The 22,558-nt window shown below is 35.7% G+C and overlaps 1 protein-coding gene across 1 annotated transcript; it reads right to left on the bottom strand.

The window, feature by feature from the left end:
• Positions 1-1,126: 1,126 nt before the first annotated feature.
• Positions 1,127-22,209, bottom strand: CCDC39 (coiled-coil domain 39 molecular ruler complex subunit). Its single transcript, XM_010176455.2, has 19 exons — positions 22,099-22,209; positions 20,801-20,947; positions 19,590-19,748; positions 18,563-18,655; positions 18,340-18,468; positions 16,464-16,655; positions 14,666-14,769; positions 14,198-14,330; positions 11,639-11,833; positions 10,772-10,936; positions 9,347-9,484; positions 7,804-8,012; positions 6,400-6,523; positions 4,775-4,934; positions 3,512-3,618; positions 2,584-2,724; positions 2,259-2,438; positions 1,926-2,014; positions 1,127-1,247 (listed from the first exon to the last, which is right to left on the bottom strand). Exons 1-19 carry the CDS (start codon positions 22,207-22,209, stop codon positions 1,127-1,129), a joined length of 2,697 nt encoding a protein of 898 aa, XP_010174757.2.
• Between the last annotated feature and the right edge of the window lie 349 nt (positions 22,210-22,558).

Below are 22,558 nucleotides of genomic sequence, written 5' to 3' on the forward strand. Positions count from 1 at the left end.
CTTCCAGCTATAGAAAGGGGATAACTGAGCGAAAGTCGTGTGCCATCAATGTATATAGCTCATTTGATCATTAAATTTTCTTAATTTTTTTTTAATTTTGTGTCTTGATTTTTTTTTTTCTGAATGTTGCTGGGATGTTTCATGCTGGTGCACTGGTTATATATTCTGCTTAAGCAAATTGAACCCTCCAGTGCCTGTGAGGGAAAGTCTGTTACATTCTATAAATACATCAAACACGTTGTCCAAGTAATGTAAAAATTCCCCAACTGAAGCAGAATAAGAGAGAGTTTTAAAACGGTGTTTATTGTCTAGGTAAGTTCAAGTGTGGGCCTTTGGGTTTTGTTTGGGGGTTTTGGGGGGTTTTTTGGTTGGGTAATTCCTTTACAAGTAGCTTGAAGGCAGTGGTCACACTGCCGTGGAAAAAGTTATGTTTTAATTACAGTGAGGTCTCCAAAGATGGTTGGCAAAACACCAGGGCACTAAGATCAGGCAGAGTACACGATACCTGTTGTACTTCAGCTGTGAGTTTTACAGCTGATTCCACAGAGATAGGTCAGTTGCAAAAATGCTTCTCTGTAATTTTGAAAATAAAAAGTACAGTTTTACTGACTTTAATCATCAACTGTCATCTTTCAATTAGGATGTGATCTGAGATGACTGTTTGATTAATAGTCAAGGTTGATCTTGAAATGAAGCAACACGTTCCTGGGTTGTTGCAATGTTATCCAAAACTATTTTGACAGCAGTGAAGACACCAGTTTATGAAAATTAAGGGCTTTAACATAACTCTCCTTTTCATTATAAGAAAAGTGAATTAATGGCTTCTGAAGGGTTTTGCAGATCTTTAGTTCTTCAACAGCAACAAGAGAAGGTAATTTAAAGGTTAGTTTATTTTATTATATAAAACATGTGCTTAACATTTCTCCTAGATAATTTATTGTGTACTGTAGGGGAAAGTTAAAACATACATTTCTGATAGAAGTTAATGCTACAGTTGCCAATAAACCTCAAAAATAAGTTACAGATTAATCAATTAAGAAGTTTTAACTAGTGTGCAGCCTTTACTGTGGCCTTCAAAAGAGTACATGAGGCTTTTTTTGCGCTTGCAGATACCAGAGGTGCTAGCTCAGCTGGGTGGCTGTGAACCAACAGCAGCTGCTTCTGCAGAAGTGTTGATAAGCAAGCTCAGATCTATGACTTTGACTGATGAAGTCTGACTAGAGCCTGAACTTGTGCTTCTGGAGGATCTGAAAGACAAAAGTTTACTTATCAGTATGCAGAAATCCCTGTAGCTAAAATAGAGCTGCTAACGGTGGCTTGCAACAAAGCCACCCAGCAGCAGTGTTTATTCCAGGTAAGATTCCCTACAAAAATCTTTGTCAACGTTACCACTAATTGCTTAAGTCATATGTGGGAATGCTCTGCCATAACTGATTCAGCATGTTCCAGGCACTATTAATGGAATATATGTTGAACAAGGGAAAAAGGCATCAGTAAAATCATACATGTCTGTCTTCCCTGTTTCATACGAAAGGGAGCTCACGCTACCAAGTGCAAAATGTAGCTGCAGCTCAAACTTGTGCTTTTATAATGTGAAACCACTTTTTAATTAGAGCACAGTAAGCAAAGGTAAATGTAATTATTCTGTAATTACAGTTTACTTCAACATCCATCACAGTTAAAACTTAATTGTGTGCTAGAAAAATCTAGTAAACTTAAAGGTGGGAGAGTATAAGAAGAAAGTTTTTATAGAGTATTGAGGAAGTAGAGACAAGATTGAGAAGACCTTCAGGAGTGAGGAATTCTGTCATTTAGGGATTAATTTTGATGGTTTAAGCTTTAGCTTTAAAATTAAAAAAAAACCCAACAACAAAAACCACAATAACGAACACACCTCACAACCAGAAAACATTACTAGCACTTACCTGGTAGAGGCTCGTGAGCTTTGTGTGGATGGTGTTTGAGAACTTTGACTACCACCAGCAGAAGCAATTGTAGGAAGCTCTAAGTTGGACTAGAAAATTTAGAAAGAAAAAAAAAAAGAAGTTGACCTAATGGTTGTATAATAGGACTGGGTTATATCAGGAGGGTTTCTAATCCTTTGTATCTGAAGAGATGATGAAAGCAGATGAACACTTTTTCCTGTTTTACCGCAACTGTAACTTACTGCTGAATTTAGGAGTTGCCCTTCAAAGACACTCAGCAGTAGACGAGAGCGATCAATCAAGATTTTGGTAGCAGTTAACTGGAAAGCTCACCTGGTGAAAGTACATTTGAAAGGCTGGAGTTAAATCAGGATTCGCTTCTAGAACATCAGCTAACAATTTGTCAATCGTTCTGCTGAAGTTTTTCAAATCACGAAGATTAATGTCTCTTTCTTCCTGTGTTTCTGTTTTAGTTTTCTTCAAAGACTGAATTTCTCTGGATAGTCTGGAACACTTTTAACACAAATATTTTTAAAGCTTTGATATTATGAAAATGCAGCACTTTTTCAGAAACCTGCTAAGTTTAAATTTGATGGTTTTAACCATACTATTGTCTATCACTTTAAAGTTAGAAGTTGTCGTTAATGAATATACAGACCTGTTTTATAACCCTTTCTAGTTTTGGCTTCTGTTCTTCAATGTCTTTGTTCAGCTGCAAAATAAGAGCTTGTTTTTCCTTCTTTTGCTCTTGGAAGAGAGCCTCCTGCTTCAGTACTATATCAAAACTTGTTTCCATGCTCTGCAAATTAATGTGAACAGTAGTTTTAGTTCATAAAGCAGTTCTGATATCCTTTTGCTTTTTGTATTACTTTGCTGGAGGGTCTGTTATGGCTACTACTTGTTTCTCAATGTAGCTCAAACAATCAGTAGTAATGATAATGCAACTCAAAGCTTCCTGCCTGTAAGACTGTTTAGTGGATAAATACCCAGATAAGGAGACCAACAGGTAATTTACATATCTTTGAAAAAATTAGTTTAAAGGTACTATTCATGGAGTTACGTATTTTCAGATGTGTCTGTGAGCACTGTCTACAAAGGATTTACTTGGCATAGTAACAACTATTGCAGTGCCTAACTTAGCAGTGCTTTCTTCAGCTAAATTAATACTATTTACACTGAAGCACCCTTAATGCTCATAAAACAGAAAATGTTCTAGAAAAATCCTGGGACATAGATGCCAGAGGACACAAGGTGTATGCTACACAAACATACAGCTGCTTTCTTGGATGCCAGAACAGAGCATTTGTCACTTGTGCATCTGGGATTTTGAAACTTCTAGTCGTACATGACTAAAAAGCCTGAAGTTTCATGGTGATTCATGGAAAATTCAAATAAGCACTTAATTTTTGAAAGGAGAGGAAGAGCCTTCTAAAAATTTTATCCATTCATACAAAGCATAGGATATAAAAGAGAAGGGGTAAAAACTTGTCCTAGAATTCCCTGTTCTTTCAGTAGGATGGTTTGAATGGATTTAACTACATGCTGCAGCCTTGTCTGTTTGACTGGAACTTTTGCTTGTATTTTACCTGGATGCTTTCCTGAAGTTCCTTGATCTGCCTGCGTTTGTATCTGTATTTTTCATCAGCAGCCCTTTGCTCCTCCTCTAGTTTCAATTTTTCCTCATACTCCTCACCTATGATCCCAAACAATGAGGCAGCATTAATGCTGGACAAGCAGCGTATACAACTCAATTTTCACTTTAAAAGAAGTTGCACTTTAACATACTTGCATTAGAGTGTTAATATATATTATACTCTCAAGGTCGAGAGTATTACAGAGATCTCAAGATTAAAGGAGTTTTGTTTTTTTTAAATACTCTACTGCTATTTCCAAATCACTGTGAAAAAGTAACTGGCTTCATGAGAGAGAATGATTTAAGAGCTACAGTTTCCAGAGCCAGCAGAGGGCACAAAAGTTAAAGAATCAAATATTTTCTAGAATTAAGTTTATGTAATTTCTCATGGTGATGCTTTTTATAAGCTAAACAAAGCAAGTTCCCCTGAAATAGAGCAAGCTTATGAAGTCTAAGTGGGAACAGAAACAACAGATTAAGACATTTTCCAGAATTCTGAGGAATTTCCAATATCTAAAAATCTGGAGTTAGGCAGTCCATATTTTAAAGTTTTTCTAACATTAAAATAGTGCACTTTAAGTATTACTCTTCCTCATCCTTTTCCAGGATGACAGGTTACTACATTCCCCCTCCCCCTTTCATGTGAAAATCAGAGATAATGAGCGATCTTCATCACTACAGTACATATCCCTGAGCTGCCTCTATAGTTGCTCTGGGTCAAGTTTTGTGCCCAAGCTGGCCAAGAGAAGGCCAGCAGTAGCACAGCTTGTTCTGCTTCTGAAACTTGAATTAGCTCTGCAGACCAAGTAGTGCTTTTTGTACTAAGCAACATTTTATCCACTAGACCTATTTACTTCAGTGCGCACTCCTTTCTCCCAGTAATGACTTTTTTTTCCCCCCAGTGATTGTCTTTATGCTTTGCCCCTTCCGAATGCTCCTACATATGACTATTCACAAAACATATAAGCTTAGAGATTTCCACATAAATTGAATGAAAGAATGTAAATATTAGTTAATTATGCCTTACTGCACTTTCTTCTGTGCTTAACTCTGCTGGAGTACTCACAGTAGCATGTGAATTATACTCCCTTTTGCTACTATCGGGTTAGTCTCTCTGTGATTCATTCTTTTGTGCCATAGAATTTTCCCACTATATACCTGAGTTTTACCATCATCAGTAATTCACACAGCAAATAGCAATTTCTATTTTACCTACTTGTTTCAGTGACTTCCTTGAAGGAGTTTCGGTAATTGCTGTTGCAGTTATTAATTACACTCAAAGTGTTTTCCAGAGCTACAATTTCTTTTTCAGCTTTGCAGATCTTTGCATCTAAATCATCACCTTCACGTTGAAGTTCTTCCTTTTCCTGTGCAGCCTGAAAATAAAACTGATATTTTAGGTGACTGCACCCATACTGAAAATGTTAGGACAATTATACAAAAACCAAAACAAAACACTTGCAATATTTAGGGGTTAAAATCCTCAGTAGATATGGGGCTTATCTGTGTTGTCAGGCTTGAACAGAGCTTTGAGTTACTATGTAAGTGGAAGGAGTAGTTATTCAAAGTCTTGGAAGTTTATGAGGTATTTAATCCATGTGCATTTCATTATAGGTATCTGCCTGTCCAAGCTCACAAAGTCCTGATTAGCAGTTCAAGCAGTTTCCATGCTTCGCACTGCTGATGTGAACTGCAGCACATGCTTCACATCCTTTCCTTTACCCACAAAATCCAAGTAAAGTGTTGAGAATGTGCATTATATAAAACCATAACAAGTGTGCTAAAAATCATCCAACTTGTCTAGGAATTGCTCACAGTAAAGTCTTCATTTCTGTGATCAGTGAGATTTAAGAAACACAGCCAGCTGATGAAGTGATGTATTTTCTATAGCCCCTCAGAAAATCTGATACAGTGAAAAAAAATCTCCATAGTTCTTGAGGTTATACACCCACAGTGACCACAAGGGTTTTACTGAGGGTCTTGTGCTGTGCTGGATCTCACAGTAGCAGAAATACCATCATTAAGAAATACAACACTTAAGAATGAGAAAAAGATGAACTTCAGAGCCAAGATCACAAGTAGAAAGAAGCATTTTGCTTTAAGAGGAAATCAGGTAATTTGCGGACATCAAAAATAATTTTTGTTCCAGAATCAAGGTATTGCATTATGGATAAAGACTGATTCCCTCCCTCCACACCCCCCCGCAATGAGAAGCTGAAGTATGCACAGGTGATTGATATGTAAAAGGGAAAAGTTGACATTCATAGAATCATAGAATGGTTTGGGTTGGAAGGGACCTTAAAGATAATCCAGTTCCACTCCCTCTGCCATCAGCAGGGACACCTTCCACTAGACAAGGTTGCTCAAAGCCTCATCCAACCTGGCCTTAAACACTTCCAGGGAGGGGGCATCTACAACTTCCTTGGGCAACCTATTTCCTTGGGCAACCTAATTCTTCAAGTTATAAATGCCATACAAAAAATAAATGCCTAAAAATAACTTTGAAACGTAGAAGAATTTAAGATCACGTGAGACTGTGCTGAACACGTTTCAGTTTGTATCCTATTACCACCTGACTTCATGTGTCTTTGTAAATTAACGAGCACTGAAGTGAAAATTTTCAAACTACTCAAAACTAAGTCTCCACTGGGATTAGTGCTGACTGCAGAGCTTCATGTGAGACTGCTGTATCATTCCAATAACCAACGGGGTCAGATAATGTAAAACAATTAGACTGAAAGTAAACAGTAGGCAAGGAGGTTGTCCTAGTTACTTGAATAGAGCCCAGGGAAATCTATAGCTTAAATACCTGAATTATAATAAATTCTATTAATAAAATACCTTAATTACATAGTAGGTATGAGTTTTCTCCTCTTCTCCTTCGGGTGGCATCATGACAACAGTAAGAATTTCATATCTGCATCTCAGTTTATCAATTTTCTTTAAACGATCTTGAAATTCAGCGCTGATTGATTTTAGGAAAAAAAATAAATGGCTTGAGAAAGGGTTTGTCTGAGAGGGTTTTGTGGGCAGTTCTTGCTATTGCAGTTTCAGTTACTGGTGCTGTTCCAGCAGCCTGCCCATGTACTAGGAGGCAGGTGGGGCAGCAGTTGTGGTGCTGCTGTTTTTTTGCTGCTTTCTGTGTTCTCCCAGCCCCAGTTACCCATTTTTCTGGTTACTTACACTTCTCTTACACTTCTAAACTAAGTCAAATTTATTTTCATATTCCAGATCACTGCATCCCGGGAGGCTCTGCCACAGTCCTCCCCAAAAATTTTTAAAGGTTTGGCATTTAAATCCTACAGCTGCACAAGCTGCCCCCTGCTGATATTATCTTAATATTGCCACTACTAGATGAGTGTAAGCAACAGTAGGCAACAACCCCAAATCAAATTACATGGAAGTATCAATTAGCTGTGTAATTATCAAAGGAAAAAAGCCACACAGGCTGCACTCTTGGTGAGCAGTTAAGCTTCAGTCACACTAAATCACTCTAATTTCCTGTTGTGTGGGGTGTGGTTAGCAGAGGAGTGAATAAAAAGCCTGCCAGATTTCAGCAGTTCAGCTGCTGAAGCATTGATTTTTGGCTGGATGTAGATACTGAGATTTCAGAGCTAAAACTGTCCCAGATACTTTGCAATTTTTATTACAGAAGGGAAAAGTTATTTCATATGTGGTTGCTTTATAAGAGGATACATACATAATTCAGAAGGTTTAATTTTGTTATATAGGACACATAAAGGAGTGCTCATTTGTTAAAAGAAAAAAACCAAAACACCCAGAAACCCAAAACAAACACACTCACTGTATGAGTCAAAGAAATTACAGTTTTATTAAGTAGTTGGGAATAAACCCTCTTTAAAAGCAACTTTTCTATTTTAAATACTTTATCATACCTCCAGACACTTGATTTCACATTTCCTGATTCTTCTGAAAAACACAGGTTCGCACACATGACATTTACTTCAAAAATGTCTGCAACTGAGGTTTCTCCTCAGTACTGTCAAGGATCATCACTAACAGTAATCTCTTGTTCACCAAATAGTTAAAGCTGGGGGATGGATTTTAGAGAAGGGATCTCTCACTCCCCTCAACTGTCTCAGTATATAACTTTCAGCAAGATTTATTTTATCCTCAGTTCCTCTAACTGGTGAAATTGGGTAAAATGCTTCTCTTTTTCAGTAAGTCCCCATGTAATACATGCAGTAAAACTTAGGAGTTTAGTTTATATAAGAATAAAGTTACCTTAAGCGTTGCCGTTCCTGATCCACAAGTCTTATCTGGGAATCCAGCACTGCCTTATGAATCCTGATTTCCTCAGTCCTTTCTGCTATGGCTTTCTTTAACTCCAGTTTTTGTTTTTCCAGTGTTAGGACTTTCTCTGTCTTATTACACAGAGTATCTCGAAGACGGTTCAATTCTAGTTTTAAAAGATTATCTTCAACCATCATCTCCTAATAAATGCCAAAAAGATCTCAAAATAAAAACGCATACTTTTTAATTAAGATATTTATAATAGTTAATAAGTTTTCATAAGGCATCCATTATTTTATATTTTATATATACAAAACTGTAAGAGTCATTTTGCTCTGCATTTAAAAATGTTCTCAATTGTTCATTTGTTAAAAGTTCACATGGTTAATGCAATAATGGTGGATTGTTTCCTGAATGTTTTTATACAAATTCAGACCGAGTTACGGGTGGTTAGACTTTTCCATCTACAGCTTTCTTTCATTTAGTATTACAAATGGTAAGACTATAAAGGTGGTTTCAAAGAAATTAAGCAGACCTTAGAAGGAACTTTCTGAAGCAGTTAATATCTCACTTGAATCATTTTAACTCTCTTGGGATATGTGCTCAACTCTGTAGGTCTACAAGTCATGTTGTTATACGAGCAAATTTATTTATACAAAAACTTCATTAGAATCCAAACACTTTGAATCATTAAAAAACAAACAAACAAACAAAACCCCCCCTCTTATGGATCCCAAAGTCTGCACCATTTTTTCTCTGAGTTCTGTTATTCCATCAGCTTCTTTCTTTTGTTCCCCTGAATTTCATCCCCACAGAAAAGTTTGAGGTTAGGGAGAGTTTTCATTGAGGAGCAGGTGCACCAGTTCAGTCCATAGCAAAACTTCCCCCTGCTACTTAGACCCTGTATTGTTCTACTACCTTAGTGCTTCTTTTAAGAAGGCTAGACTGTATGGCAGGAAAAAAAATTGCAGTTATTAAAGGACTGGGAACTCTTTTTTCTGTTTATCAAAATATGAGGAAAAAGACTTCAATTTTATTTCTAATACCTTAAATTAGGATGTGGATAGATCCTTACCATCTGCTGGAAGAAGTCCCACAATTTAATAACAAAACTGAGCCAAACTTGGCATCACAGACTGAGAATAATAATTCAGTGCTAGGTAAAGGTGTCCTTGAACAGTAAATATATTTTCTATTTTAGAGGCAATCGTTTCTCAGAAAAAAAACCCAACACTAACCAGGTGGATATTGTGTTATAAGTAATGTGTGATTAAATTGATAACACAAATAAATTTCACGTTGCAGGTACAGGAGAAGTAATACTTTTCCTAGTAAGATAATAGTGATGAAAGTGACCTCAAAGTTTGAGAAGGAAGGCTTAAGTTGAGAAACTATAAAAGGGGTTCTTCTGGATATAATGATGCAGCACTATGGCAGGCAGACAACAAACGTCAGATCAAGTCATTCCATTATGTGTTTTTAAAAAACAAACAAACGTGTCCTGTGTTAGTAAAATTGCAAAGTAATACTGTACCTGCTTAATGGCTTTAGCTTTTTTTAACTCTTGATCTGATCTCTCATTGAAAAGATTCAGTTCATTTATCTTGATCATCATGCCACTTGTTTCTTCTTGTGTCTTTTCCATCACTCTCTTGATGAAACTGACATCATTCTGTTTACAAATAAGTTATGTTTAATTTATTTCAGTGAATGTCATTTGCACCAAAAGCTAACAGTTAATTTTAAATGAGCTGTTTTAAGTCCTGGAACCAGGAACCATCATCATCTTGTGTCCATATGCTGCTCTGCAAACAGTGCCTAGAGCACTGCAGTCCTCATGCAGAGTGCTGTTGCAATATTAATGTCATTGCTTGTTTCATTTAGAGTGTAGTCACTGTTATTTATACAATTGTTATTTATAGAGCTTTCAGACAATAAAGCAATTCTAATATAATCATGTATTTTGGTCTAGATAAAAAATATCTCCTGGCACGTCTGACCATGACTTCGATATTCGTAGTTCATCTTCATAAAACCATCTGTCTTTGATAATACTCCCAAGTATCAATAAATTCCTGGAGGTGTGTTTCAATCTTTAATTATACTCACTGCTCAAATTTTGCATCTCCTCAAACCTGAAGTGTGTGCATGGATCTCCAGTTAAAGGGCTCTCCTATAAGCAGTTTCTTCCTCTCACTAAATCGATCAATGTTTTTCTTAAGTATCACTTTGAGAAACCAGTTCTGAACTTTTATTAAAAAACCTGACTTTTGTCTTTGTATGGTTTCTCTTTGAAAATAGGTTTCTAAATGTGCTAAAATGTAGCCAATTAATAAACAAATAAACTTCTTATAAAAATAAATTTAAAATTGGCTACAGAATAACTGAGTTGTTCATACCCACAAGAAAGGTAAGTGCATTTTTTAGATAATTAATGATGGCCACTGGATAGTGGAAAACCAGAGAACAAGCATGTAAATGCAAAATTCTCAGAGAAGAATAAAGACAGAAAAATGGTATTTCCAAATTATGTATCAGGATGGAGTCAGCTAACTCAAATCCTGTACCTTCAATTCAGTAATGTTACTTTGTACAATTTTAAAATGCAACTGTAATTATAATTTTATGAAAAATACAAGAGCAAGTAGTAGCATCACAGCATAACATTCTCCTATTTCTACACAGTCCTAAGGATAAATTCAGACATTTGCAAGCAGTCAGTCATATCTTGAAATGAAAGCTAAGCTTGCCTTTCCAACATTTCAGTGCTTGTCTTCCTGCTAAGGTGTCTCAGTTGTGAAGTCATGACCTATTTTTCCAGAAGGCATAAGGAATGTATGAAGTTTTACACTAAGTTCAGATATCTTTTAATCTAATACCAAGTTATAAGATCCAATCTACTTAATTCACTGAGATATCTAAATGCTACATAGTCAGCCTGATGTTCTAAGGAAGTTACCTGAAGTTTCTTGTGCTGTGCCTGTAAAATATCATATACATTTTTCTTTTCTTCTAAGGTTTTCTTAAGTTCAGCAATTTTTGCTTCCAAAACTTGTTTTTCATCTGCATTAACCTCCCCTTCTAACCGTGACAGCCGTCTCTGTACTTGCTGAATATAAAAATCCTGTTAAAATAATTTTTAAGAGAATTAATAGTCTGAGATAAGCAATTATAGCCTTCCTATAAAGCTAAAACACTGGATATAAACTTGGATCTAAATGTTGGCTTTAGGACAGTCACCCAATTAAACTATTGTTCTATAATAATTTATGGTTTATAGACCTCATTAGCAAAATATTTTGAGATGACTGATGTGCAGTGATGGTTCAGTAGTAATCTTCTAGAAGAGGAACAAAGCATACTCAGCACAGTCTGCTGTAGGGAGGCTTACAGCGGAGTTGCCATCTTGCTGTTACCAGTGGATGCTGATGTAAAAGAGCAAATTTTCAAAGTGATGCATAGGAAATAGGCACAAAATCCAATTAGTAAATAACAGGATTTTGGCATGTACCTCTTGTATTGCTTTAAAAATTTACCCTGAGGTGCCTGTGGTTCAGGGGGATCAAAGTAAAGAACTGATTTGAGAAATTAGTGGGAAAAGTAGCAGATCCAAAAAAAATAATGAAATACACAAGTGCATAATTTAGGTGATACTATAGCAAGTTTAAGTTATTTCAATTTTATCCATACATCTAGAGAGAGAAATAGATGCAGACTTCAAATAATACTGCATGGCATTTCCAAAATAGTAAGATGTGACAAAGATTACATTTACTCCTATTAGACCCAAGAAACAATCACAGTATGAAAGTACATTAATATTTACCTGGTTATACATTAATTCTTGTTGTTTTAATGCATCTGCATCAAGTCTGTGCAGTTTACTCTTAAGATTTTTAAGTGATGCTCTACTTCCCTCAATTTCTGCTAGAACACACTTCTCCTTATCCTTCTGCACCTTTAAATCTTGAGTCTTCTTGAAAAGTAGTTCTTTTAACTGGTTCATTTCTGTTTCTTTTTCCTGGTGACAAATTAATCATTAAGTAGTAAGAAGGAATCACATAAGTAGTAATTTCTGAGGAATTACTTGCCTTTATTAATCATATACAGGAAGATGAAAAAATGTCAATACTATATCCATTAATATGAACAAAAAATTTCACAGGTCTTCAGAATGGTTGACAAGAAGTGTCTTTGACTTAAAAAGAAAGTAATCTTTTTTTCCTTTTTTTTATTAAAAAAAAAAAACCAACAAACTTGGATCCTACCCTACCATTACATGACCTTTTTTTTTTTTTCCATTATGGGAATGCTACTCTTTTCAGCCTTTCAGAAAATTAAATTCCTGTCATCCTTTCAAAAACCCCCTCCTTATTTCTTCTAGTATATGTATTTAGAGAAATATAATACAAAGCTTTTCAATGGTTTATTAAAACTTGTAACTCTGTGTGTATGCACATGTATTTACATTTGTGTTTATATAAATTGGAATAATTTTGTGTGAAAAATTAATTCCATATTTTAAAATCACTTCCTTATTCTCAGAGGTAAGTTGCCATTAACACCTAAATCAGTGCAGCAAATAAGGTTTTAGTAGGGTCTGTTATAGTAAGACAATGCTGAACATTTCAGGTTACCTGAAATGTACTGAAAACAAACAAAATTGAGATTATTTTCTTTTTATAACCCTAACAAGGAAGAAAACTTTATTCTTTCCCTCCCTCCTTCCACCCCCTCCACCCAAATAACCAAAGACCTTCCAAAGCTCAGGCTGTTTGGCCAGTTCCCTGTAAGGCACATCTCTAAAACGAGTGATGTGGCATCACAATCCTGTTCTGAAAGACTCATTTACATTTAGCTCAAGTCTAGTACAGAGTTTCAAGATGTACATTTAAATTAATACAGCAAAACACCTTAGAACACACTTTTCTATACTGATTAAAAGATGTGCTTGATTTTATAGGTATACATTGTGAAATTTGCTTGTGAACGCTCTTGCTGGCTTTAATAATGGCAAAAGATAACTTAACTCCTTCTCTAAGAGCTCATAATCACATTCTACCAGACATATTTTTTTTGTAGCTGAACATGCTGTTAAGTGCAATTCCAAATCCAAACCTCAGGAAGTAAAAAGCAGGTGTAGGTTTAGTATGAAATTGTTATGGCCTGTACCATTTTACACTGATGTCAGTGGGCCTTGGATCATGCCTGAACAAAGGAACTAAATTTCCGAAGTTAACTGGTTTTATGCATGTGCCCAATTCTGAGCTGTATTTCTGAAGCTAGTGAAAATTATGAATTTGTCTACTAGAACTGGATCATGATTTGACCTTCATTTCATAGTCTTTCTTGCGTTCCTAAATTCACTTATTTATTAGAAATTATTTCTCCCCCTTTAAGTGACGTTGTTAATAGAGATATTCACTAAGCTTCACTGTGCAACGGTGTTTTGCTGCAGATTGAAGAGGGAGAAGTATCTCAGAGCTAAAGCGCAAAATGGTGACATTTCATCCACATTGTTCCTGTAAATATCTCTTCACAGTAAATTAATAGATGCAGCAAAGAGACGTGTGTGTCTAATGGTGATGGAAAGCATGCTTCTGACTAATACATTACAGACATTGTTCGAGAACGGTTCATCCCAGTTAAAATATTACCCTGAAGCTGTGGAGCTGCCAAGCTCAATGTCATCTTAGGTTATCCGCCACAGATGCAAATAGAGAAACCCTGCTAATGGTTTAGCCACCCTGGTAACAGTCTTAAGGGGAAGCAAATAAGGTTTTCATCTTAACAAAATGCTACTTCATTCTAACTTGTTTTCAAATTATCTGAAAAATGGAAACAGTAAGGCCTGTAATTTAAAAAACTCCCTAGAAAGGAAAGACATCCCCTTTCTAGTTTCTGTATGTATATTTAAAATGTACAGTTAGTGCTTGTGGAGTTAAAAAGTTTGCAAAATAATGCTCAGTCTACTGCACGGGATTATTTCACATACACGCTACAAGAAACAAAAAATAGGGAAAAAAAAAGAGTATACAGTGGTATGCAGAGATACAGCTTTGTTGTCACTTGTGTGGGAACAGCTCCTGTCACATTCCTTTAACTTTGTCATCTTACAGGAAAGAGAGCTTCAGTGTATTCAATACTCAATCGTCCAGCAAAATGTAAAAAAATATTTGCATCAAGTTCAGTCAGAAGCAAGCAGTAAAAATCTTTAAAAGAATTAGTAGCTAAATGAAAAAACAGTAGAAACATTTTTGGAAACGCAGGAAAGTTCAGATGATTGCATTACAACATTGCATTTATTCAAAAGCCCTTTGCAGTTCATCAGATAATGAATTAGGATATTTTTATTCCTATACTTAATTTGCAAAAAACATTGTACCTTGACGGTTCTTTCTTCCTCCTTTAGTATTTCTTCCATCCTCAAAGCTTTGTCTTCTGAACTGAGTGTCTCCTCAGTCACAAGCTTCAGCTTCTTGGAAAGACTTTCATTTTTTTCTTTAAGAAAGCTTAATCTAAACAAAATTACGATTTAACAAGTGAAATGCATGTTGCATGCACAACAGTGCCAAAACCAAGCAGTATGCCTTAGTGAGCAGCTGCCTAGGAAAGCAGGCTAAACTTTAACCTATGGTAACCAAGGTGCTCACTGATTTTTTCATGTCCTTTAAAAACAAGGATTACCAGGACTATTTCTTAAATTGCCCAGTGCCAGAAATGAGTATGACATGAAGTGACCATAAAGTTGGAAGCTTTAATCATCAACATTATTTAAAGTTCTTTGCTATCTCAAGGATTTGATTATATTACTAATCCTTACAAATGATATTTTTAAAGGTCTGTTTCTTACCTGGCTTGTTTTTTCTGGATTTCTTTCCTCAGATTGGTTACTTGTGTTCTCAAAGACTCTAGATCAGAAGAAGTCCTGTCCACAGTCAATTTCAAAGCATCCAGCTAATAAATTACAAAATGCAGCAATCAAACTCTTACTTTGGTAAATGTTAGGATATTTACAATTGTATGGGACCTATTTGTTGAAAAGTATTCCATTTACTTTTAACAGTGGTTTCTAAAGGAGAAGTGCTACAAATTCTGAGGTATTGTAAATCACCACAGCTAGTAAACTAAATAGACTAACTTACATAATCTGAATACTGGGACAAAATACTTAAGACTATATAATGAATCATGAAGGTGCTGTGGGGTCTATTTCTTGTCCAACAGCATCTGTCTAAGTAGAACCACAGTTTTATAGAGCACAGCTGACTTCGATGAGGTTCTTTGTGAACACAAACAGCCTCGTATATCTAATAAATATTTCAAATTCAAACTTTGTTAGGTAGATAAAATTATTTTGATTAAGATAAGGGAACACTGTGACAAAAATACACAGACATTTAATTTGGTAAAAAATTCATGACAGCATACACTCTAATAACAGGATAGGAATACTTTACAATCAGCAGCTCATTAGTCTTCACAGTGTAAGTGTAATTGTCTTCACTTTCACAGATGAAGAAACCTATCAAGGGTATACAGCAGGTCTCTCTGTACCAGAATGGGAAACTGGGAGGTCACAAATTGTCAGCTGAACTGTAAGTCTTTCTTTCCTTGTTTTTCACTTGCATGCCACAGATGTTCTAACACCTAATAATGGCAGACTGTTCTCATTATCGCATTATGTAGTATTAATTGTGAAAAATGTCAAGCAAGAATCTGACAGCTTAGAGATGAAAACCTACCAATTCTGTGAACTTTCAAGTTTGCATGGATTATAGGGTAATCTAGTAGCCCACACCTCGTTTGAGCTACCTACAGTTTAATTAGGATATCAGTTTCTGAACCACCTGCTACAGAAAAGCTATCCAAAATTAAGGCAAGAGCAGATGCAGTTGGTTTGGTGGGGTTTGGTTTTGATTTTGTTTTTTAAAAATCACCAAGCTTGCCAAGTAGCCCAGTGTTACCATTTTCTTAAAAGAATCTTACTTGGGTAATACTAGTGTAGCCCTTCTCAACACAGCCATGAGATTTGTCTTGACTCTTAGAAATCCTTCTATAGGTGTTTAAGTAATTAAGCAGTGCAGCTCGTTCCTAGCTTTAAGTGCAGATTAAATACAAGAAACAAAGTATGAACAGCATCAAGCATAGCTTGTTCACAGGGCAGCCCTGTCCTACTACCTCTTGATTAGAAAGCCACATGCAATTGTTCAGGTTTTTTCTCAAGAATTTTAACCTGACTATAAGGCCACCAACACTCACTTCTGAGAGGAGAGGACAGGAGTTGTTTGGAATCCAGAGGAGACTTGTCTCATCTTTATGCAATATCGCAGTCTACGTATGCTAAAGGCAAGACATGCCTCCTTCTGAAGCATCTAATAGCGTTACACCATTTAAGAGAAAATTCACCCATTTTATACCAACACAACAGAGAATACAAGCTAATCTCTTCAACACTATCAATAAAAGGATTAAGTTAGGGGTACAGATGCCAGTGATCATGAGTAGACTGAGAAAGGCAGATATTTTGTTGAATTATGAAGACTCTAGTATAAAACCAGAAAAAAAACAAATGCTATTCCTTTATTTCCTCCATCTAGTCAAAAGTTATAGTTTCAGTCTGGTTTTCTGAACTGTTTGGTCACCCTTACCTCATCCTGCAGCTGAATTCTGTAAGTTTCCTGAGTTTGATACTCATTTCGGAGGCTGGTAGCTTCCCGTTCAGCCGAAGAAATTTTCTTTTCATATTCCACATTATTGAGAGTTTCATTTACCAAAAAGGAAGTCTTCTCTTTCAGCAAAATTTCTTTCTTTCTGATCTCCTGTTTTATCTCTGCTATTAGCTATCAGGATAAAAACATTTTAGATTTGCCTGCATTAGTCAAGATGTGGTAGATTAATAAAGGGTACAACCAGAAGATAGATTGCTGTTAAGACTACTCTTTGCAGGAGACAGCTCAGTTATCACATCATTCTTAAATCACTTTATTCCACTAATATATCACAACACCAAATGCTACAATTGCTTTGGATTGGCAACTTCAGAATATTCCAATAATTTAAAAAAACATGACACTATAAACTTGTATGAAATAAAAAGAATTTTTGATTGATTGAACAGGGGGAAAAAAAAGCAATGTGAACAAAACTTCAGATAAGACTTGAAATGGAGGAAATGCAAGAGGAAAATTACAACAGTAGTGATGCTTAATTAGCTCACAGATTTATAGCTATTCAGTGAAAACTGCATTTCGAAAGGTTAAGTAAAAGATTAGCAACTGGGAAAAGTACACTGTAGTTCTAATGCAAAGAAAAAAACCATGTTTACAAAAGCATCAGTAGGACTATTCTATGGACTGCTAATTTATGGAACGTTGGCTGGAGCTGGGGTGTTAGGGTTTTTTTTTTGTTTGCTGTGGTTTGTTTGGGGTTTGTTTTGTTTGTTTTTTTAATATATTTTTGTTGTTTGGTCTTTGCAGGAATCTTCTGACTTGAAATACTATGGAATACAAAATATTTTAGCTGAATTAGACCATTATATTTTCTGTTTGGTAGTATGTCTTCTGGCTTACTGTTTTTAGTGGTATATCTGTTTCTGCTCAGGGTATACCTAATACCCATATGGGCAACATAAGAAAGCTGGTATTCTTTCAGTAGGAAAATACTAGCAGACTTAGGTAGAGCCTTCTTGTACGTGCAACTATGCTTTATCCTCCCATTCCAAAAAAGCCATTGTTACTTTGGAATCCACATTTATAAATTTTTCTTTCCACTGGTCTGTCAGGCTTTTTCTGGTGCATCTGTTCTGTTCCCCTGCAGAACTTTCCGAGGGGTTCACCCTTCTCCTGACAAAGCCAAGATAAAATTTGCTTTATTTGTACCTTTTGCCATTGTACCATCTGTGCATAAGACACTGACAAAACCAATGAAGACTATGTCTTTTAGAAATGAACACTAGCTCATAATGCCCAATGGGATCTTTTTTGGATTAGAAGTTTGCTGTTGCTTCTCTTCATTTGCAGAAAGTATTTAAGGACCAATTTTTAACTTTAAAGTGAATATTCATCATAATTCTGACATAAATGTTAAGTCTTGCATTTGTTCACAGAGGTAGCAATGCTAATTCCTTCAATTCTAAGTGTTCTATTTTCTTTTTAATATTGCAGCCCAGACACAGAATCTCTTACTTGCAGTTGACTGTCCTTACTCTCTAAGAAACAACATTCCATCTTGTTGCTTCTTAGATCAAAGAAAATAAACTACTGAAACTGGCATGCTTTGTATTTTCTAATGACCTTGAGACTGAAAATTAAACCAAGCAGAGCACCCTTATTTACACTGAGAGATATTACTTTCAAAATAAATTCTGAAAACATTTCAGTAATATCTGAAATTTGAAACCCCTTAATAAAATAGAGGTAAACACAAAGAGAATACTAAATGTCTAAAAGATCCAATCATTCTATCAATATCATAGACACAAAAGTAGGCTGATACACTGATATGGATCAGTTACAGTAGTTTTACCAAAGCACAGTGATCAATCTGTTGATCTCTTTTCTGCATCTGTTGTATTGCATTCTCCCACTGCCTGATGACTTCTTGCCTTTCCTGATGAACTCTGCGAAAATCTTCAGCTGTCTTGTCAAGTTCTATCTGTTTATAAGAAAGCACCTCCGTGATTTTCTGACTTTGAAAATTTCATATATGTCAAGAAGACAAGATGTCTTCAAGAACCTTAAGCACAAACCTGAGCTGTTAAGGTTTCTGTAAGCTCATTATCAAGAGCTCTGCGCTTCTGATTTGCTTGCATGGTCAACTTTTCTACTTGAAGGGTTAATGCCTAAAATGAAAAGATACAAAAATATAATGTATTTGAGAACAAATATATAGTGCTTTATAAATTCTTAAAGCTGTGCTATAATTAGGGGTGAAATTACTGAGGCACCAATTTCATTGTGTTTTAGAGGAAAAAAAAAATGCTGAGAATCCAGCCTCCCAAATTTTTGGTCATAGAAGTGGCCACAATCTCTTGTCAGTCTTTGGCACCAGACTGGTGCTAGGCCAAAGTAATCCTCCACCACACATAAACTGTAAATAGTATCAGCTGTTTCACTTTACTCTTCCTACTATGCTGTGCGACTTGCTAACCTAAATAATATCAGAGACACTCTTTGTGTAAGCTGAAGTTTTTGGGTTAAGTATTTAATGAGTCAAAATCAGTTGTCTCCTCCCTGTATTTAAAGGTTCAAAAGAAAATTAACCAGGGATGCTTATCTCTAAATTAATATTATACTTGAGAACTAACTCTTATAAAGTCTCAACTTGTAACTGGAGTGTCTGTTTATACCATCTTTTACCATCCTCTTTTATACCATTAAGCAGCAATAATAACAAATTTGGTTCTAATGGGAAAATGTACAATATTTGTACATATTGGGCATGTATTTTTTGAACAAATTCCTCTCAATTCAGTGGTACTGTTTTCTAGACTTTATTATCCATTTGCACACTTTCTCGGAAAAACTTAAATTTTACCCAAAGGACCAAACAAATTAGTGTCTTCAATTATGCCTTTCACTTCTTACAAAACTTGTTCTCTCTGACCTTTAAAAAACCTCTTATGGAATTGCACTGCTGTGTTAAGTGGAAACCAGTTTAGCACCGTTGTACAAAATCTTATCTCAGTCTTACCTGACCTGATAACATAACAAAGTCTTCAAATGCTAAAATGGTTCTCTCTTTTGTTTTTGCAAATTGCTTTCATTTCTACTTACTCCTAGTTTCCCTTCATCTTGTTGTGAATACTTCTGGATTGTGATAGCATCATTATCTTTACGATTTGATTCCTTTATCCAGCTCTCCAGAACTTCCTCATCACAGTTCATCTGTTGTTTTAAGTTTTCCAACTTCTTGGTGGTTTTATTTATAGTATTCTAATAAAATTAGAAATAAATTAAGGGTTAATATTAAAAGTCTAATATTTTCTTTGAATAGTAATTGAAACAACCAGTTCAAGCTGCTGTAACAAGTTTCCACACATCTTGTTGTTAACAGAATTGCTAGGGTTTTTTTTGTGTTAACTGTGTATTAAACATGAGGAATGCTAACACATTTCCTGGTCTTAAAAAAGAAACAAGACAGTAAGTCACCACAAACTTAAAATGCAAATAATTTTAAACAGAAAAGTCAACCTCTTGTGAGATATACCTATATGCAGGATATTTATTCTACGTAATAAACTGATCTGAGGCATCCTAGGGTAGAGTTTCTCCCTCACACACTATGACCCAATTCTTAGATCCTTATTCTCAATATCAATTTACAAATGGCCCCATGTGACTGTGAAGAGACTTCCTGACACAAATATGAGAGAATCTGAATCCAGATGAATAGCAAGGATATCTTTCTCCTGCTACTCATTCTGAGAGACTAGAGATTACAAACAGACTTCATGAGAAAAAAAGAGAGCAAATGAAAAAAAACAACCAAACAAAAAACCCAACATAATTTAAATTATTCATAGAAAGAAAAAGAGACAGTTCCATCAGATAGCATTAGATTACTTTTTTTTTTAATGTAAAGCAATTTTTTTATCTCAAAATCATTCCCCAAGTTTATTTTACATGGGGAAGAAGATATGCCACCAACAATTTAAGTTTTAAAACCACAAAGAAAATACCTGAGAGAATTAACAGGATGGTGATGTGAATGTGTGGCTGTGTATCTGGCATTAAGAACATTAAGTCTTGCAATATCTAGTTAATATTTGCTAAGAGTTGACCAGTCTATGCAAGGAGCTCCTCAGTGTTACTCTACTTGCCTACCTAGGGAAAAGCACATCCAGATCATTTATTATAGTTTATAAGATTTAATTATAATAATCTATTCTTGATTCATACTATTACTTCTGTAAGTGCAAGTGAGGAAAAGTCATAAAACCTAACTGCAATATGGGTGTTCTCTTACAAAAAAATTTAAACCTTACTTCTTGACTGTTTTTCTTTTCTCTTAAGGAAACTATCTCATCTTCCAGTCGTTTAATTTCACTTTTGAGACGTCCACGTTCTCTCTCAGCAAGGGCTTTAAAGTGTTGTTCAGTTTCAATTTCATTCTCTCTGGCTTTGTAAAGAGACTAGAGAATAATACAGTTCAGTATTTTACAATAAACAAGAGGCATATATGAACAAACTCCCCCCCCACCTTTTTTTTTACATACAACCAAACCCCAAGTCAGATGTAAATACACAAATTTTCAGAGCAACTTTATTGTTTGGATTTTAGAATCTCAAATACATGTATTCTAATATATACACACACACATACACACACTCCCATTATATTGTATCAGATATCCACAGAACAATCATTTATAGCCCTAAAAACTCAAAGATATCTCACCCAAAATTCTGAATCTTAATCTTTCAAAATCAAAATCTTAGTCTTTTGATCACCAGTGGCTTTACATCAGATTCAGGAGGCACAGCAAAATAAATCATTTTATTGTTTTGTGCAGAGACAGAACGCCACCAGGCTGGCCCACAGCATCGTCTCTATATTGTCTAATCTGTCTGAAAAAAGTGATTTAACAGGGGTTTTCTTCCTTGTATAAGAACAAATCTATTACTTACTAGAAGTTTTTCTTAAATAGAGACTAGTTTTCACCGTCTCTTTATGTGCAGATTAAAGCTTGACTCTTAGCACACACACAAAAAAAAATAATCAAGAAGTTGTTCAGCTGCAGGAAGTTTCTCAAGACTTTTTCACCTAGGACATTTTACCTGAAAGGTGTGCAGCTTTGACTCAGGTCTATTTAGAAATCTAAACCACCTATTTTGGCCAGTTAACTCAGAGTGTAAGTGAAGACATCCACCTAACCATCTCATTTCCTTTTTTATGCCCATGAATTAACTGTTCACTAGCATTTCACAATTAACTCTTGATCATGTCATAGATTATACATTAACATTCCACTGATGTTTTATTTTCCTTGACCAACTTTTTCTTATCATCTACAAAAGTCTCCATTAATAACGAATTCTAAAATCCATCCTCCTTGGCTTTCTTCTAGGTACAGTCATTTGATCTTGGTCTTTTTAATGATCATCACATAATATCACCAAGATATAAAGTTTAAGTTTTGTTTCCTGTGAAAGTCCTGACAAATCTCTAACAAAGCTGTCAAAACATCTAGGGATACCAGCCACAGAAAGATACTTAGATTACAAGAAAAAAAAAATTACAAGCCTGTCTGATAAGATGTATCTGCCAGAGGTAGGCATTTACCTGTGTGAAGCTGAACTCTTGTCTTACGTTTTTCAAATGAGATGTCATTGCTTCCATACGCTCTTCAAAGTTGGTCAGCTCATTCTGCAGGTTTACTTTTTCTTTTTGCATCTTCTGCAGCTATTTAAGAGACAGAATTATCCAGCAACTACTTTTAGTTGAGCGCTTATTACCTGCAGCTACTTAAAAACGTAGTCATTGCACATACTAGTAGCAAAGTGTAAGAAGTACGGCACCGCATTCCTACAAAGTAGTGAAATGAGAGATTTCAGAGGAAAAGGTAGCGGCCAAAACACTTTTGCCATTAAGCGCTGTTGCTCGCCATCAGTGTGACCCACCGTCGGGGCGTTGCGGCGCTGAGCGGGCGCTCACCTGACGGCCCAATCCCCCCACAGCGACCCGAGCTCTGCCAAGGGGCCGCACGGCCCCTCGCTCCACAGCCCCCCCGCGCCAGGCTGCC

This window comes from Antrostomus carolinensis, unplaced genomic scaffold (assembly GCF_000700745.2).
Source record: "Antrostomus carolinensis isolate BGI_N321 unplaced genomic scaffold, ASM70074v2 scaffold43069, whole genome shotgun sequence".
Lineage (NCBI taxonomy): Eukaryota > Metazoa > Chordata > Aves > Caprimulgiformes > Caprimulgidae > Antrostomus > Antrostomus carolinensis.

Coding starts and splice junctions, on each gene's coding strand:
- CCDC39 (XM_010176455.2), bottom strand. CDS start 22,209: ATGCAAAAAGAAAAAGTAAACCTGCAGAATGAGCTGACCAACTTTGAA. Junction 18,656..19,589: donor AAGATGAAGGGAAACTAGGA/GTAAGTAGAAAT, acceptor TTTTCATTTTAG/GCATTAACCCTTCAAGTAGA. Junction 18,469..18,562: donor CAGAAACCTTAACAGCTCAG/GTTTGTGCTTAA, acceptor TCTTATAAACAG/ATAGAACTTGACAAGACAGC.